Here is a 16,270-nt window from a genome sequence, read left to right as displayed (position 1 = left end):
TGCCGCTCTCGACTAATGCTTAGTTTAAAGGAGAGGGGGCTTACAATTATCCTGAAAAATCAGCTTATTTTCAAGGAAACTATTGCAGTATCGTTTGTAACATTTTGTACAAATACCAAAAGAAAATCTTTGCAGCATTAAAAGTAAAAGTCACTAATAAAAAATGTTGCATAAAATAGCGGTAATACTAACCTCCTTGAGAAAGTCTATAGCATCCAAGCTTATGTAGATGGCTCAAGAACAACCTTTTAGAGCCGTCACCCCGAAGATACCATTCGCTATGTTTGTCCACTGGTTGATGATTCTCACTAACAAGGTAACATATAGAAGCCAAATTTTCTGCTTCTTTCCATGTCAACTGACCCTTGAAAATGGCAGAAAAAAATAATTCAAGATTACAAATATTTAGGAAGCTTTATTTTTAAACACATACAAAACCGACATATAAAACACTATTTTTCTACCATGAAAACCTAGAAGGTTCACCCAGTATAATCAAATCTTTTTAGCAAAATAAATTTGTTAATCTTAAATCAATAAACTAACATTTATTTTTCGTTTTAATATAAAATTTATTATTTTTAGTTTTAATTATAATTTTTTATGTAGATTTATAGTTTATGTTATAGCAATATCTGATTTAAAAATAAAAGAAAAACTACTTTCAATGAAATTTTTTTTTTTGACAAAGCATTACAATTCTAATCAACAGTTTACTAATGAATCACAACTTATCAAGGCTAAAAGCCATTCAAGAATAGAGTTCATGAGATGGATGAACTGTCAGAGGAATTTTATAAGAGTATTAAAAATGAATAGTATGGACAAAATTTGAACACTTATGAGTATGATTTATGATAAGTATTTATTGGTATTGAATTTGAAGACAACCATGCTGAAGTGCTGAAGTCTGAAGGGAAGCAATCTCATAGTAATGTGTTCACAGATGAAAAGCTACTGGAAAGAAACTTGGTTATGTTTAATGTTATGCACACACACATTCACACACAATAAATTAACATTTGTAAGGATTAATTTTTAGAATAGATTTGTTTTTATTAAAATACCCATTATATGCAAATCCAAGATGGCAAACCGTATATCAGGTGATAACTCAAATAGAAACAAGAACATTATTATACAACTTGAAAATTTTGTCTTACTTTGAGAGCTCTCTTGAATAATAATGTGCCACCAAAAAAGAAAAAACATCCTTTCATTTCCTTGACGAATGCTCCCCACTCTGGTTGGCGATGTTCCATAGTTGCAGCAGTTAACAATAATTGGTCAAATCTGGAAATATGAAGTCAAGGAACAATTAGAGAAATTAAGAAATAAAATAAATAATTTGATAGAAAAATAAATTTAATTCAGAGTTGAATTCAAAGAAATTCAATAAATTGGCAAATTTCAATCATTAATATTCAACATGACACAAAGGTTGTTTAAGATACAAAGAAATACCATTTGCTCTTTGCATTATAAGTTAGATTGGGACAGTTTTTAGTTTATTGGTATTAAATATCTATACTAAAATGATGTGGCTATTTCTGGTATATGTGTATTTTTCTCGACTAATGACATGCACATTATTATTTATCAAAGTTAAAAATGTAATAGGTTAAAGTATTAAAAATAAACTTCTTTATAATCCTATTAAAGATTTTTCCTCATAAGCAGATAAAAAAATTTCAAAACCAATTTCTTTTTATTTTTAAGCGAATGATTTTGTAAGTTTCCAAAAATTTTAAAGTATTTAAACTACCAAATAGAAAGTCAATTACACACAATTTTATAAGGATTTAAACCAAAATTAGCTTAGCAACAATTAGTTATTGTTTTCTAACAAATTTGTTTAATCATTCTATGACGAATCAATGCCATAAAAATATTTAAGAAAACAGGACATTTGGTACATACCATAATTTTTTTTTGTTTTTGTTTGTTTGTTTTTTTAATTTTCAATTTTGGTTATACACCTATATACATTATAAGTTTCTGGTGTTCAGTGTCAATGTTTATATAGTTAAATAAGGTACTTTTTTTTGTTGTTGAGTAACCCTGTTATCTTGAAATATTTGAGGAGGGTAATTGGGTCTACAGGAGTGAATATGTCCTGTACAGTTTTTTCATTATATAGATTTAGGTGATTTATTTTAAGGTCTTCACATCTTGTTAGTATATGACTGACTGTGTATGGCTCCTGGCAGATTATGCAGAATGGGGCTTCCTTTTTGAGAAAGTAAGAGTGCCTAAAAATTTAATTAAGATATCATAAAACTTGATCTTAACTTGAAAATCGGATTTTTAAAAAATAACACAGTAACATAAGTGCATAAGTACTGTTGTTTAAATTATTTTTCATGTTTTTTTTGTTTTTTTTGCATTTATTCTACATTAGCGGGGGTGCCCGGCATTGCCCGGGTATTTGTCGGTGTGTGGAGGAAAAAAGTGGCAGGCTCGAACCCGAATAGCAAAGGAGGAAAAGAACGTGAAAAAAAAGAAAAAAAAAAGTGTTCGTAGACAGGTAGGCTCAAACCCAAACCCTTGAGGTGAAGGCAGAAAAGAAAGTGATAACTTGATAACTTACTGCGAAGTTAAAAGGGTAGAGGAAGTGCGAATGGTTTAAATTAAACAATTAAAAAGTGAAGTGAATGAGTTCACACATGTGCGTAAATTTAACGAGGTCAAACATCACACCATAGGGGAATGAAATTCTGCACTTAACTTTGGCTGCAAGCCAGTTTCTGTGTATTTGTTTGTTTCTCCAAGATGTTGAGGAAAACCAGCTTCTCATAAAAAGGGGAGTGTTCAAATGAATAGCAATTTTCTGATATGACAGACATTGATCAAAGCTGATTGCTTTCTGAATGTGCCTGGCACGAGTGCTAGGTAGACACATTTTCTTCGGATTCAGTTTCCCTTTTTTTTATACGAAAAAGCCAAACAAACACGCAAGAGTAAGAAATAGCATGAAAATAGCGTGTAAAAGTCGCTCAAATAAAAGAGACAACCTCTTTTCATAAATCATAGATATTATAATCTAGGGAGTATATAAAAAGTTGTAAGACATGGTAACCCCACCCCCACCGAAAAAAGACTTTGCCAGACATACAAAAAAGTGTGCGCACACACACAGTTTCGCTTTTACATAATAGATAAGTAAAAATAAAAGTTGCTTAAATTATTTTCCTTTGAATTTCTTTTTACTTATAGAAATATTAACAGTTGTTTCATTTTCTTTTTCTGACTTGTCAGTTTTGCCTCAATCCGTTCTGTTTCACTATCTTGGTTTTGGATCGCAAGGTCAAGACTGCTACTTGCGCTACAAAAATTGTGGGTGACAGTCATTTTGTATTTTATTCATTCAATGTTTACACATTTTAAAACATTTCTCAAGTTTAGATGGATAAAAATATATAAAAATAAATTAAATTTTTACACAAAATAACTTTTCATGTAATAATATTTAAGATAAGAAACATTTTTAATGCCTACACAGACGTATTTACCCACAAACCCTATTTAGTGACATTACCTATTTTCTTCCCTGGAGAATATTATACACAATAAAAATTTCATCAAAATAAGATAAATTTTAAGGGGGCTATGCTCTCATAGTTCTCTTATAGACACACTTAAAGATTCAGGAATATTTCTATTGTCTTCCTTGTTAAATTTTACATAAGAATATACTTTTTGATTTTATGTAGATTCTAACCTTTCTTTCAGGAGCACACAAACATCAAATGGATAGTTAATTGTTATAGTAAAGCCAAACATTCACAGGTAATATCAATTGGAATAAATACATAGAAGATATTAAAAAAAAAGTTGTTGCAAGAAAGGTGGGCTCCCTTTACAGGGCTAGAAAACTTCTCACACCTGCCCATATTTTATATCTCCACAAGCTACTATTGTTATCATAACCGGGCTGGTGCACTAAACATTTATCTTTCCCTCTTGAACAACAAAAAAGTCTTTTGCCTATAAAAGGTTACACTATCTACCATGCTCCAGGCCCTTGTCTCATTGCTGCAATATTCACACCCTTTTACTGCAGAGGTTTCCAGATGCCGGAAGGTTTTCTTTTTTAATAATTGCTTTTCTCAACCTGCTTGCATTTGGAGTTTTCTCCCTGCTTCACTTAGTGTACTGACATGCAAAAATTTAAATGTTAACAAATATCTTTTTACACAACTCTCCACATAGAGTGATGAGTGTGTTTGTTTAACAGCATTTCAACCTCTAAGGGTCATTTAATGCCAAAAAAGTTGTGTTGATATAATAGGTTTTCAGTTTCTTGTAAAAATATTTAAAGTTTCTTGAAAAGTTTATCTTTTGAAGCAAGATGCTTTAGGTTTTCCAAAAAATTGTTTTAGTTGTAAAAGCCAAGTACGTCCAAGGATGGAATACTGTTGCCATATCTGGGCAGGAGCTGCTAAAAACAGCCTATCCTGCTTTGACAGAGTACAAAATAAACTTTGTGGATTAGTGGGGGATGCCCTTTTCTCTACCCTGCAACCTCTCTCTCACAGAAGAGAGGTTGCGAGCCTATCCTTGTTTTATCGTTATTTTCATGGCAGGTGCTCGTCTGAACTCCAATCTCTGATCCCCCCTAGCCAATCTTTCACAAAAAACACCCGTCTAGCTGAATGCACTGTGAAAAATTTCCCTAACTCTATATCTGTGCCTAAATCAAAACGCAGATTCCATGAACAAAGCTTCTTTCTGCACGCCTGTGGAACTCTGTTCCGTCTGCCTGCTTCCCACCGGATTACAACTTGGATGTCTTCAAGTCCAATGTTAACAAATTCCTAATGAACCGCCCCCTTAATTAAACACTTCATCAAATCTCCACACTAACGTAATGTACTTGCAATAACCCTTATCCCTGAGTGGCTTCCAGGCCTTGATAAGTGGTGATCACTGTAAAAAAAAAAAAAAAAAAGGTTTGTTTTTCTAAAATGAATTTTACTTGTTTACTTTATAGGAGTTTGAATACATTTGTTTCTTTTAAATAGTTTATGATTTGTTGGGGCTCCACTTCTCTGAACACTTTTCTAATGTTTGTTTTAAAATATTTCTTCTGAGTGTGTTTGTGTTTTCTACATTCTGTCAGTAGATGTTTAATTGTAAGTTGTTGGTTGCAGAGTGTGCAATTTGGTGTTTCCTCCACTTTGATTAGGTAGGAATGAGTTCATTTTGTATGTCCAATTCGTATTTGGTTTAGTACAATTTCTTCTCTTCTTCCCTTAAAAATTTTGTTTTTCGTTTTTAATTATTGGTTGATGTTCGTGCAGTTTGTTTGCAGTGCATTTCTTCCATTTCTCTTGCCACTTGTTTTCTATATATTCGTTGATTTTTCTTTTTAGGTCTGTGTGTGGTATTATAATTTTTTTCATTTGGTGATTTATGGCTTCTTTAGCCAGTTTGTCTGCCTTTTCCTTTCCTGGGATGCCGACATAGCTTGGTATCCAGGCTATTATAATTTTTTTATTGTTTTTTTCTGTTATTTCGTTGTATTCTTGTATAATTTCTGTGATAAAAGGGTGTTTAGATTTTTCTTCAAAGGCCATGATACAGGATAGGGAGTCTGTATATATTATGAATTTTTGTTCGTTGATGTGTTTGAGAGTTATTTTGGTGGCTTGCAGCTCGGCTGTATATATTGAAGCCTCATTGGGCAGTCGTATTTGATATTGATTTTGTCCATCTGTGCATGCTGCACTTGTTCCGTTTATAGCTTTAGACCCATCGGTGTATATTTCTATGTATTCTGCATATTTTTCTCTTAGTTCTCCGAAGTTGCTTCTGTTTGTTATATTATTTGTAATGTTTTTCTTGTAAACAGTAAATGTTAGGTCGGTTTTTGGTTTGTGTAATGTCCATGGTGGTCTGTCGTTTATTTTTTGAGTAATTATATTGTCGGGATTTTCATCGATTTGATGTATTATTTCTTTAATTCTGTGTCCAAAGGAGGGTATACTTTTTGGTTTCCCTGAATAAAAGTTTGTACATTGTGGGTTGAAGGTAGTCTTGTATGTTGGGTTTTCAGGGTTACTTTGTAGCTTTGTTGCATATTGTAATGCTACTTTTTCCCATCTTAAATGCAGGGGTAGTTCTTGGGCTTCTACATGCAGGCTTTCCATTGGTGAAATTCGATAGGCTCCCAGGCTGTCTTAAACTTTGATTCTGTATTGTTAGTAGTTTGTTTTTGTAGGATTTGTAAGTAGAGCTGTATATGGCACAACCATAGTCCAGTTTGGATCCGATATGTGAGCAGTATATTTTGAGCATTGTAGCTTGATCTGCTCCGCAGTCTAGTTTTGATACTATTTTTAAGATATTTATTGCTTTTAAGCATTTTTATTTTAATTTGTTAACGTGCTCCTTGAAGTTTAGTTCATTATCAAAAATGATCCCTAGAAATTTGGTATCTTGTACTACTGGTATTAGATGCCCATCTAGTTTGAGCTGTGGGTCAAGGTGGTATTTTCGTTTCTTACAAAAGTGGATACATGCGGTTTTGCTTTTGGACATTTTGAATCCATTTTGGTTAACCCAAAGATCTATTTTGTTAAGGCAATGTTGCATTTGTCTTTCGATAGTTGGCATATTTGGTGATGAGCAAGTTATTGAAAAGTCATCAACAAATGTTTTTCGAATCTCATGTTAACATTTTCGATTATACCGTTGATTTTAATTAGAAAAAGGGTGGCAGATAGTACACTACCCTGTGCTACCCTTGATTCTTGTGTGCATTGATCTGATGCTGTATTTCCTAAGCATACTTTAAATGTTCTGTGGGATAGGAATTCTTGGATAAATTTTGCTAGGTTTCCTCTGATTCCCATGTTATGAATATCTTTCAAGATTCCGTACCTCCACGTGGTGTCATACGCTTTTTCGATATCAAAAAAGATGAGATCACGTGATGGTTTCTTATTAGACCGTGACGAATATGTGTTTCTAGTCGAATAAGTTGGTCGTTAGTACCTTGATTTTGTCTAAATTCGCTTTGGTGCGTAGAAATGAGGTTATATTTTTCTAAATGCCACATTAGTCTTGTATTGACCATCCTTTCTGTTGTTTTGCATATACAGCTTGTTAGGGCGATGGGACGATAATTGATAGGGTTTGAGTGATCTTTTCCCGTTTGGAAATTGGGATGATATCGGATTCGAGCCAGTGTTTTGGGAAATTGTTAGTCCACCATATTTTGTTAATTATCTGTAAGAGAATGTTGAGAGATGTGTCTGGCATGTGTTTTAGAAATTGATAGTGGATGTCGTCTGGACCGGTAGCTGTATCTTTACTTTTATGAATTGCATTTTTTAGTTCTGTTATAGTGAAAGAGATGTTATAGTATTCTTTGTTATTGGATGCGAAGTTGAGCTTTTCTTTTTCTGCGTTGTTTTTATATTTTTGGAATTTGGGGGAGTAGTGGTTGGATGATGAGTTTTGGCTGAATTCATTTGCAATTATGTTTGCTATTTATTTTTTGTCTATAATTTGTCTACCATTTGGTGTACTTATATTATTTATTGGTGTTCATAGTTTTTTTCCAGTTATTTTTCTTATTTCCCATGCCTTTTTTTGATGGAGTGTTGTTCAATTTGGAAATATAGTTTTGCCAGGTTTTTTTGCTTTTTTTTTTTATAATATAATGCGCTTTTGTTTGTAGGTATTTTTGGAGGTTGGGTTTTGTAGGATGTTGCTTGAAGTGTTTTGCATTTTTTTCTGTTGGTTATTGCTTCTTTACATTCTGTTATGAACCATGGCGTTGATTTTGGGTGTGGTTTAGTGGAACATTTTGGGATTGTCTTGATTGCTATTTCGTTTAGCATATTGGTGAAAGCTAACATAGGATCTGGTTTATTAACTATTTCTTGGTTAATTAAGTTTGTACAAAGTTTGCTAAATTCAGTCCAGTTAGCTTTATAGATTTGCCATTTTGGTTTTGTTTCTTCTGTTGCAGGTTCTTGGGTTTTGAGAAAAATTGGGAAGTGATCGCTGCCGCACTGGTTGTTATGTACCTCCCATTGGAAGTCCATAAATATTGTGGGGGAGCATAGTGTTAGATCAATAGCTGATGTCATTCCTGTGCCTGGATGAAGGTATGTGTGTGTTTTTTCATTAAATATACTATTTCGGGCGATGATTTTACCAGTTTGGTTAATATTCTCACATCCCCACATTTTGTTATGGGCGTTGAAGTCTCCCATTAATATAAAAGGTGTGGGGAGTTGTGTAATCAGATCTTCAATTTAGGTTTTATTTAGTTTATGTTTAGGTGGAATGTAGATATAGATGCCATACTAGTGGGTAATTGTTACGGCTTTACCTTATCATTAGCTACAAAAAAAAAAAAAAAATTCTTCATTTCTTTTTCTCTCTTAGTTTCCCCTCTCTGTCCTACTCTAAGTAAATCTGACGACCTAGTCCACAAATTCCAAAATTTCATCATGACAAGTTTCAAGAAAAAACACATGATTAAACCCGGTTCTCCAACTTCCAACGTAGACCCCTACTACCATGTCTCCTTCTCCAACATCAGGGGTCTACGTTCTAACCTTCCAGAGGTTGAAACTCAATTACCGCTGACTAAACCAGACCTTTTATTTTTAAGTGAAACTGGCATTGGACAGACTATTTCCCTAGAAGAGTTTGCAATTACAGGATACTCTAACTTAACTTCTAAATCTGACCCCCAAGATCGCCATGGGCATGGAATATGTGCCTATATTAAAGATAGCTTTCCATGTGAGAGGGACATCTCCAGGGAAGATCCTAACTTACCCTATATGTGCTTCCGGGTTGCTTTAGCTCACACTACTGCATTTATATTTACTCTCTATCGCCCCCACAACAGCGGAGTTACTATCTTTCAAAGCATATCTGAGAAAATTGACCAAGTCCTATCTGCTTATCCTTCAGCTAACATTCACGTATGTGGTGACTTCAATGTTCACAACGTTGAATGGTTGACCCACTCAAACAAGACTCACTCAGATTGTTCAGGAACCCACCCGTGTGCCCAACAATGACGGCCAGTATGCAAGCCTACTAGACCTTTTTCTCACAACTTGCCCTGAACTATGTTCAGTTTCTGTTCTGTCGCCTCTTGGATCTTCCGACCACTCTGTTGTATCAATTAAGATAAAAATGAAATGTAATAAGTCCCCAGATGTACCTCCCCATCGTACAGTATATCGATACACTAAGGCTGACTGGGATAGCTTCCGTACATTTATATCTGATCTACCTCTGCATTCCATATTTAAAAAGGATGTGTCCTCTATAGTATTAGACCTGACTGAATGGTTAATTGTAGGTATTGACCATTTCATACCCTCTAAAAAGTTTCAGCAAAAACCTAACAGCCAGTCATGGTTCTCTCCAGAATGTGCTGCTGCCATTGCGCACAGAAATCACTTTTTCCACTGCTTCAAACGTAATAGATGTATGGAAACTAAAGCCGTTTTCAGGACTGCCAGCAACCATTGTAAGAAAGTAATAAGGAACGCAAGAGAGTTGTATGCTCAATCTGTTAAGTCCAAAGTAGTTGAGCAGCGGCTTGGTTCCCACCAGTTTTGGCAAATAGCAAACAGAATCCTGAACAGAAGCGTGCGCTCCATCCCAACTATTATCAATGGACCTGAGGTAATCTCGTCAGCATCAGACAAAGCCAAACTCTTTGTCAAGAACTTTGCAGCTAATTCTACCCTTTGCGACCAAGGCCGTCAAACCCCAATATTTCCTCCTGTATCAGAAAACACGCTATGTGATATATGTATATCTGTACGTGATGTTGCCAAGCTAATCAAAAACCTTGATTCCAGTAAAGCAACTGGCCCTGACGGTATTCCAATTATAGTATTCAAAAAACTTCAACCTGAACTAGCGCCCATACTTACAAAACTGTTTAAACGTTGTCTTAAGGAGAATAGTTTCCCATCTCCCTGGAAAATCTCATCAGTATGCTCTGTATTTAAGAATTCAGGTGATCGCTCATCCCCCTCTCAGTACAGGCCAATAAGTCTCCTGTGCGTCATGAGTAAGTTGCTAGAATCTGTGTTAAATACAGAAGTAATCAACCATCTCAACAAAAATAACCTTCTTAGTGACACTCAATATGGTTTCCGTTCTGCTAGATCTACAGCAGATGTCCTTACAGTTATATCGCATAGGATTAGCAAATCTCTCGACGGTGGCAATCTTTCTAGGGCAATTGCTCTTGACATATCTAAAGCCTTTGATAGTGTATGGCATAAAGGTTTACTCCATAAGATCGCTAGTTATGTTATAGCTGGAAATGTCTTCTCAATTATTAAATCATTTCTTTCTGATAGGTTCATAAGAGTAGTAGTTGAGGGGCAAAAATCAGAAGCTCACAGTATTAATGCCGGTGTCCCTCAGGGGTCCATCCTGGGCCCAACTCTTTTTCTGATCTACATTAATGATCTTCCAAATCACATCCTTACATCATTTGTAGACATTTATGCTGACGACACTACCATTTATGGTTGCACATCTAAGACAGTAAACGACCAAGTTCTCTCCAATTCTCTCTCCTCTGATCTTGAGCACGTAGTACAATGGGGAAAGGAGTGGCTGGTTACTTTTAATGCATCTAAAACCAAGCTTCTCTCTTTACATCATCAACATTCTAATCCACATCTGGCATCAATTGAAATGAATGGCTCTCGTCTTCAGGAGGCCTCAAGTTTTGACAAACTTCTGGGCTTCACCATTACTCCTGATCTTAAATGGAACACGTACATCAAATCTGTTGCCAAGGCCGCTGGAAAAATGGTGGGATCTTTCTATCGATCCGGTAAATATCTCACTGCTGATGCTATTCTCTATCTATATAAGAGCCAGGTACGTCCAAAGATGGAATACTGTTGCCACATCTGGGCAGGAGCTGCTAGAAAGGACTTGTCCTGCCTTGATAGAGTTCAAAATAGACTTCGTAGACTCGTAGGAGATGTCCTTTTCTCTTCGCTGCAACCTCTATCTCACAGAAGAGATGTTGCGAGTTTGTCTCTGATGTATCGTTATTTTCATGGAAAGTGTTCGACTGAGCTTCAATCTATGGTCCCCCCTCGCCAAACTTTCACAAGAAACACTTGTCTAGCTGTAAACACTATCAATAATTCCCTCCACTCTTTATCTGTGCCTAAACCTAAACGTAGATTCCATGAACAAAGCTTCTTTCTTAGAACTGCACGCCTGTGGAATTGTCTTCCGTTTTCCTGCTGACTTCAATATGGTTGTGTTCAAGTCTAAAGTAAATAAGTTCTTGATGAGCCGTTCCATATAAGTTATCAAATTTACCAAATTTTCATTACTAATGATTACTATATTGTCCAATTTCTACTGTACACTCTTTAACCCTTATCCTTGAGTGGCCTCTGGGCCTTGATAATGTGGTGATGTCTCTGTAAAAAAAAAAAAAAAAGATTGAACAAATAGTTGTTGGTCGGTGGAGTATAGCTTTAACTGCTATTGTTTGAAGGTTTGTTTGGAGTTGTAGTTTTATATGTGGCATCTGTTTTTTTATTATAATTGAGGTGCCACCTATTAGTCGATTATCTGTTTGTGATCTACTTGTTTGGTTGTAAATGTGGTATCCTTTGAAGTTGATGGTGTTCGTTTCTTTTAGAAGAGTTTCCTGTAGGCCAATTATGCTGGGGTTATATTGTGTTATTATATGTTTGATTTCTTCGTAGTTTGGTTTTATGCCTCTGCAGTTCCACTGTATGATGTTTTTATTCATTTGGATAAATAAGTTCGTTTTTTTTATCTGTTTGGTTTTTGTTTAGGTTTTTATAGCTAGTATTCTATTGATTTGTTGTGTTTTGAGTGGTTTTTGTTTTGTATTTACTTGAACTGCTTGGTTCCTCAGTCTCCATTTTCTCCTCCTGGTCAGTTCTGTTTTTGGAGCTAGATTTATTTCTGTGACTTCAATCAATTCAAATTTATTTTCATTTTCGATTAATATTATTTCTGTGTTTTGTTTATTTTGGTTTTTGGAAAGAGGATTTGTGTTTTCCCGTTCTGTTTCCATCTTTCCAGATATTGTGTGTTTATCTTCTGCTTTTGTCCTTGTTCGTGATTTGGATCTTTCACGGTTTATTTGTGGTTTTTGTTGTTCGGGTTCTTTTTTGTTCTTTGCAACTTGTTTTAGATCATTTGACTGAGATTTAGAAGATACTGGTATTTGTTTCTTGTTTTCGTTTTGGTTAGTTTTTAAAGTTTCAATTGGATTTTTGAGTTCGGAGATTAGGTTTGGTTTGTTTGGTTTGAAATTTTTGTGATGTCTGCATAAGTGTTTATTTTTTCTCAAGAGCTTGCTATTTTCTTTGCTTCAGGAAAGGATACGTTTTGTTTCTTTTTTGAAGATTTTGCATATTTTAGAGTATGCTATGTGTTTTTCTTGGCAATTTGGGCATTTTGTTTCATTGGGGCATTCACTTTCAATGTGGTTAGGTTCTTTTAAGCCACATTTTCCACATATTTTCTGTCCTTTGCATGTTTCTCTGTTATGTCCATATTTATGACACTTGAAACATCTCAGAGGTGCTGGTATATATTGTTCTACTTTTTCTATTGTATATCTGATTTTTATTTCTTTGGGAATTTTTGGTGTATTGAATGTTAGTACGTAGGTTTTTGTAGGTATGGTTTGACCATTCCTTTTTATGTTTATTCAAACATGATCGATTACTCCCTGTTAGGGCATGTTCTATTTCTTCTGCTGTAGCCAAGGTTAATTCATGGCTTTTTATGACACCTTTTGATGTGTTTAATCTTTCATGGGCAAAACTTTTGCATTTATAGATATCGAATTTTTCCATCTCTAAGATGTTTTTTGCATCTTTATAGTTATCTACTGTGACAAGTAGATTGCCATTTTTCATTTTTTTTTTTTTTTTTTTTTTTTGCTGTTTTTGGGTTGCTGTTTTGAGACAGTATTTTTTCAATTAAGAATGGAGACAGATCGCTGATCTTTTTTCCTTCTAAAGTTTCAATTACTATGAATCTTGGGTATTTTTCTTTATCAATTATTTCATAGTTATATTCTTGCTCACTATCTGAGCTGGTTACGTCAGAGTGGGTTCTTTTCGATTTTGTTTTATTTTTTTGGTTTCTGGGTTTTTTGTTTGGGTTTATTATACCCATGGAAGTTTGTTTAGATTTTCATTTCTTTTGCTCCCCACCCTCCTTGGAGCCCGAAACTGGGAGATGTTAGGGGGGAACACATTCGCCCTTTCATCCCAGGGATATAAAAAAGACATACTCAATTGGTTGAGTTCGTTCCATCATTTCCTGTTTCTTCCTTTAGTTTCTTCTTTCCCAGTTTGATAGAAACATTGGATAGGGAGCAGTTGTGTGGTTTTGTCTCATCAATTGATTGACCCTTGCCATCACCTTCTAACACTTACCTGGTTTATCTATGTTTGTAGTAATAAGATGTTGTATTATCTTTAGATTAAATTTGTTTATTTTTTTTGTTAAATGTTATAATTGTCATTTTCAGTGTAAGTGTTAGGGCTTGACATGACTAGCCTAGTACAAGGCCAAAGTGGAGTGTTGCAACTGATACCTTTATTTTCCCTAGGCATCAGTTGCTCAACCACCGGGTTGCCACTCATAGCCAACAGGTAGTCCAATTGAGCGACTTTTGCCCTCTGCAAGGGGGCAGTTGGCGTATTCTAATGCCCCACCGACCGGGCCACTCTCCACATAGAAGCATCGTAATTAATAGTAGTTTCTTACATCTCAGTGTCAATGTGTTTTGTTTATGTAATGAAGCAGTGTGCTCTCTTGGTAACAGTGCATATGAGCTTGTGAGAAAATTGGCAGCAGCTATAAGATAACTGACTAACAAAAATATTAGCAACAAAGTATGTATGCAAATTGGCAAGTGTGCACACGCTGACATCACGATAAGGAGAGAAAAAGAAAAAAGGACAGCATGTGGTCGAGTAAGAGAAGCAAAGTGTGCATCATGGAAGACGGACGTATGAAGTCGAAGGCTTCAAAGCGTCAGGTGGTGAGGAAAGACTTAAAAAGCATGTTATATGGCACATACGAAATGACTTGAAAGATAATGAAATGCGTTGTTTTGGAAGAACCACAAATAAATGCATTTCATTTGTACTTGAAAAAAAAAATGTTGATTTGGATTCTTATTTCCTTTTTTTATTTGTTTGTTCCTTAGCGACGATACCAGACATGCGAGTCAGAGAGGTTTGAAATGTAACGACAGTTAAGTTACGGCCACATTACATTTAGGATCAAAGTGGAAAAATCATTAGCAATAGCATGAAAGTTTTGTAATGGTTGACAAAAAAAACAAAAAAAAAACTGGTAAGCTATTATATACAAAGAAATTTCAAAAATGAATTTCGACTGGAAAAGTATATGAAAATTAAAAGCCTGTTGGTGCTGTCCATCTTTGATATGGCTATATGTGGTCTACTCCTCATGTAGTACATTAGAACATTTTTTAAGGATAACCCCCCCACCCCACCCCCACAATGTAACAACATCATTTTATTACTTACACATGCAATGCTTGAGAAGCATCGCTGACATCCTTATATTGAAGCCAGAGTAAGATTTGCTTGCAGTGGACAAACATCTTATGAATGTAAACATTTGGGCTCGACGTCTGCTCTTCAATATTTCTGGCAATAATTGGACACTGAAAGGGATAAAAAAAATAAATTCAAAGTAAATAATCAGTTATGAAACTTAAAATTAATTTATATTACATCTCTCTTAATATTAATGTAATAGAAAGTTTGGAAACCTTAATAAATGAAAGCAAGCAAAAGTATTGAAATAGAAGAAATTACTTTTAAGACTTGCCATTCTTATTCATACAAAAATAGTAGATCATGTTTTCTCTGCCTGAATGAAAAGCTTTTTTTATCACAAAATGCAAGAGCAAAGATAGGCTCAAATATAAAGTAAGAGACATCAATTAATTGTAGGCATTATAAAATCACACCTCCTAAGCTTACTCCTCCCTCTTAATCAATAGCTAGAAAAGTTTTATCTAACCTAGTTGTTGTTCTACCTATAGTGATATCTTGTAATACTACTATTTACTGAAATCTTCATAAATATATTCACTAATAACTGCACCATCTTTATTATTGATGTTTCGTACTATCGTTTTCTAATCTTTACTTGTTACTTAAATTTTTTTTCTGATGTGCCTTAGATATTTATCTATTTTGCCTTTTTTTTTTTTTTTTTTAAATATTGGTACTTTACATATTCATAGATATTATTTCATTGATTGTTATGAAGGATATAACTTATACTAAATAGTTTACCAACACTAGTTATAAGAAAAAAAAAATTTCAGATTATGTGTTGTGTGTGTTAGTGTCAGGTTTTTATGGGCTAGAAACTTTATTACATTAGGTATAGCCTTAATTAATTGGAAAATGTTTTTATCTTTGAAATTTTTTATCTTAAACATTAACTTTTTATATATTTGTTGAAATCGATAGGTTTCTATAATTATAAAGAATAAGAAAAATGTTTTAACCATGATTTTTAATTTCTCGACCTTAATCTTGAGCTATTCTTAATCTCTTATACTTAACAAGTACATTCTAAATTTAAATAAATATGTACTTTTAACAAACTTACCAGTTTTTATAGTACTTTTTTGATAACCTTTACAGCTGCATTTATCACAATAGCTGTGTACCATTGATTTTCAGTTGACTTTATTATTAGTTGTAGTAGTAGTGGCAGTAGTAATGGTAGTAGTTGATTGTGACCAGAGGGAATTCTTTAGTTTTTTTGTTTTTTTTTTTATCACCAGTAAATTTAAACCTTTAACTCAGGTAAATTTCAACCTATAAATTGATTGTTGACAGATTTTATTTTTTTTATAAACTGGCAGCTATTATCGAGCATCTGCTTTATTTCCTGTGTATTTGTTTTGACATCAGACACCCATACATTTTTCTTAGTAAGCTTATATTTTTTTGTTTTTATCTTCATTTTCTTATTCTTTATCTTGTTTTTCATTATTAATTTTAAAATTCATATGCTGTGTGACTTTCTAGTCTTTTTTTCCTTACCAGTAGTTTCTTTATATTATGTACATATTTTTTATTGATTGATATTATTTTATACCTGCACTTCTCCCCGCTTTTTCCCTTTTTTCTTTCTCTTTCTATTTTTTTCTCCCTTTTTCCTCTATGTTTTTTCCTGTTTCTTTTTCAACACA

The 16,270-nt window shown here is 34.1% G+C and overlaps 1 protein-coding gene across 1 annotated transcript in view; it reads right to left on the bottom strand.

Annotated features, from left to right (window-relative positions):
* Positions 1-16,270, bottom strand: part of LOC145291571 (E3 SUMO-protein ligase RanBP2-like) — a 194,824-nt gene that overhangs the window by 114,171 nt on the left and 64,383 nt on the right. Inside the window, exons 9-11 of the mRNA XM_080137647.1 lie at positions 14,580-14,719; positions 1,164-1,293; positions 193-364 (exon numbers count right to left, since the gene is read on the bottom strand). Coding sequence (XP_079993773.1) covers positions 193-364; positions 1,164-1,293; positions 14,580-14,719 — 442 coding nt within the window. The remainder of the gene's footprint in view (positions 1-192; positions 365-1,163; positions 1,294-14,579; positions 14,720-16,270) is intronic.

Source organism: Euprymna scolopes, chromosome 12 (assembly GCF_053919585.1).
Source record: "Euprymna scolopes isolate OS-2025 chromosome 12, ASM5391958v1, whole genome shotgun sequence".
Classification (NCBI taxonomy): Eukaryota; Metazoa; Mollusca; class Cephalopoda; order Sepiida; family Sepiolidae; genus Euprymna; species Euprymna scolopes.
The sequence above is the reverse complement of the archived record's forward strand: the minus strand, read 5'-3'. Positions and strand labels throughout refer to the sequence as shown.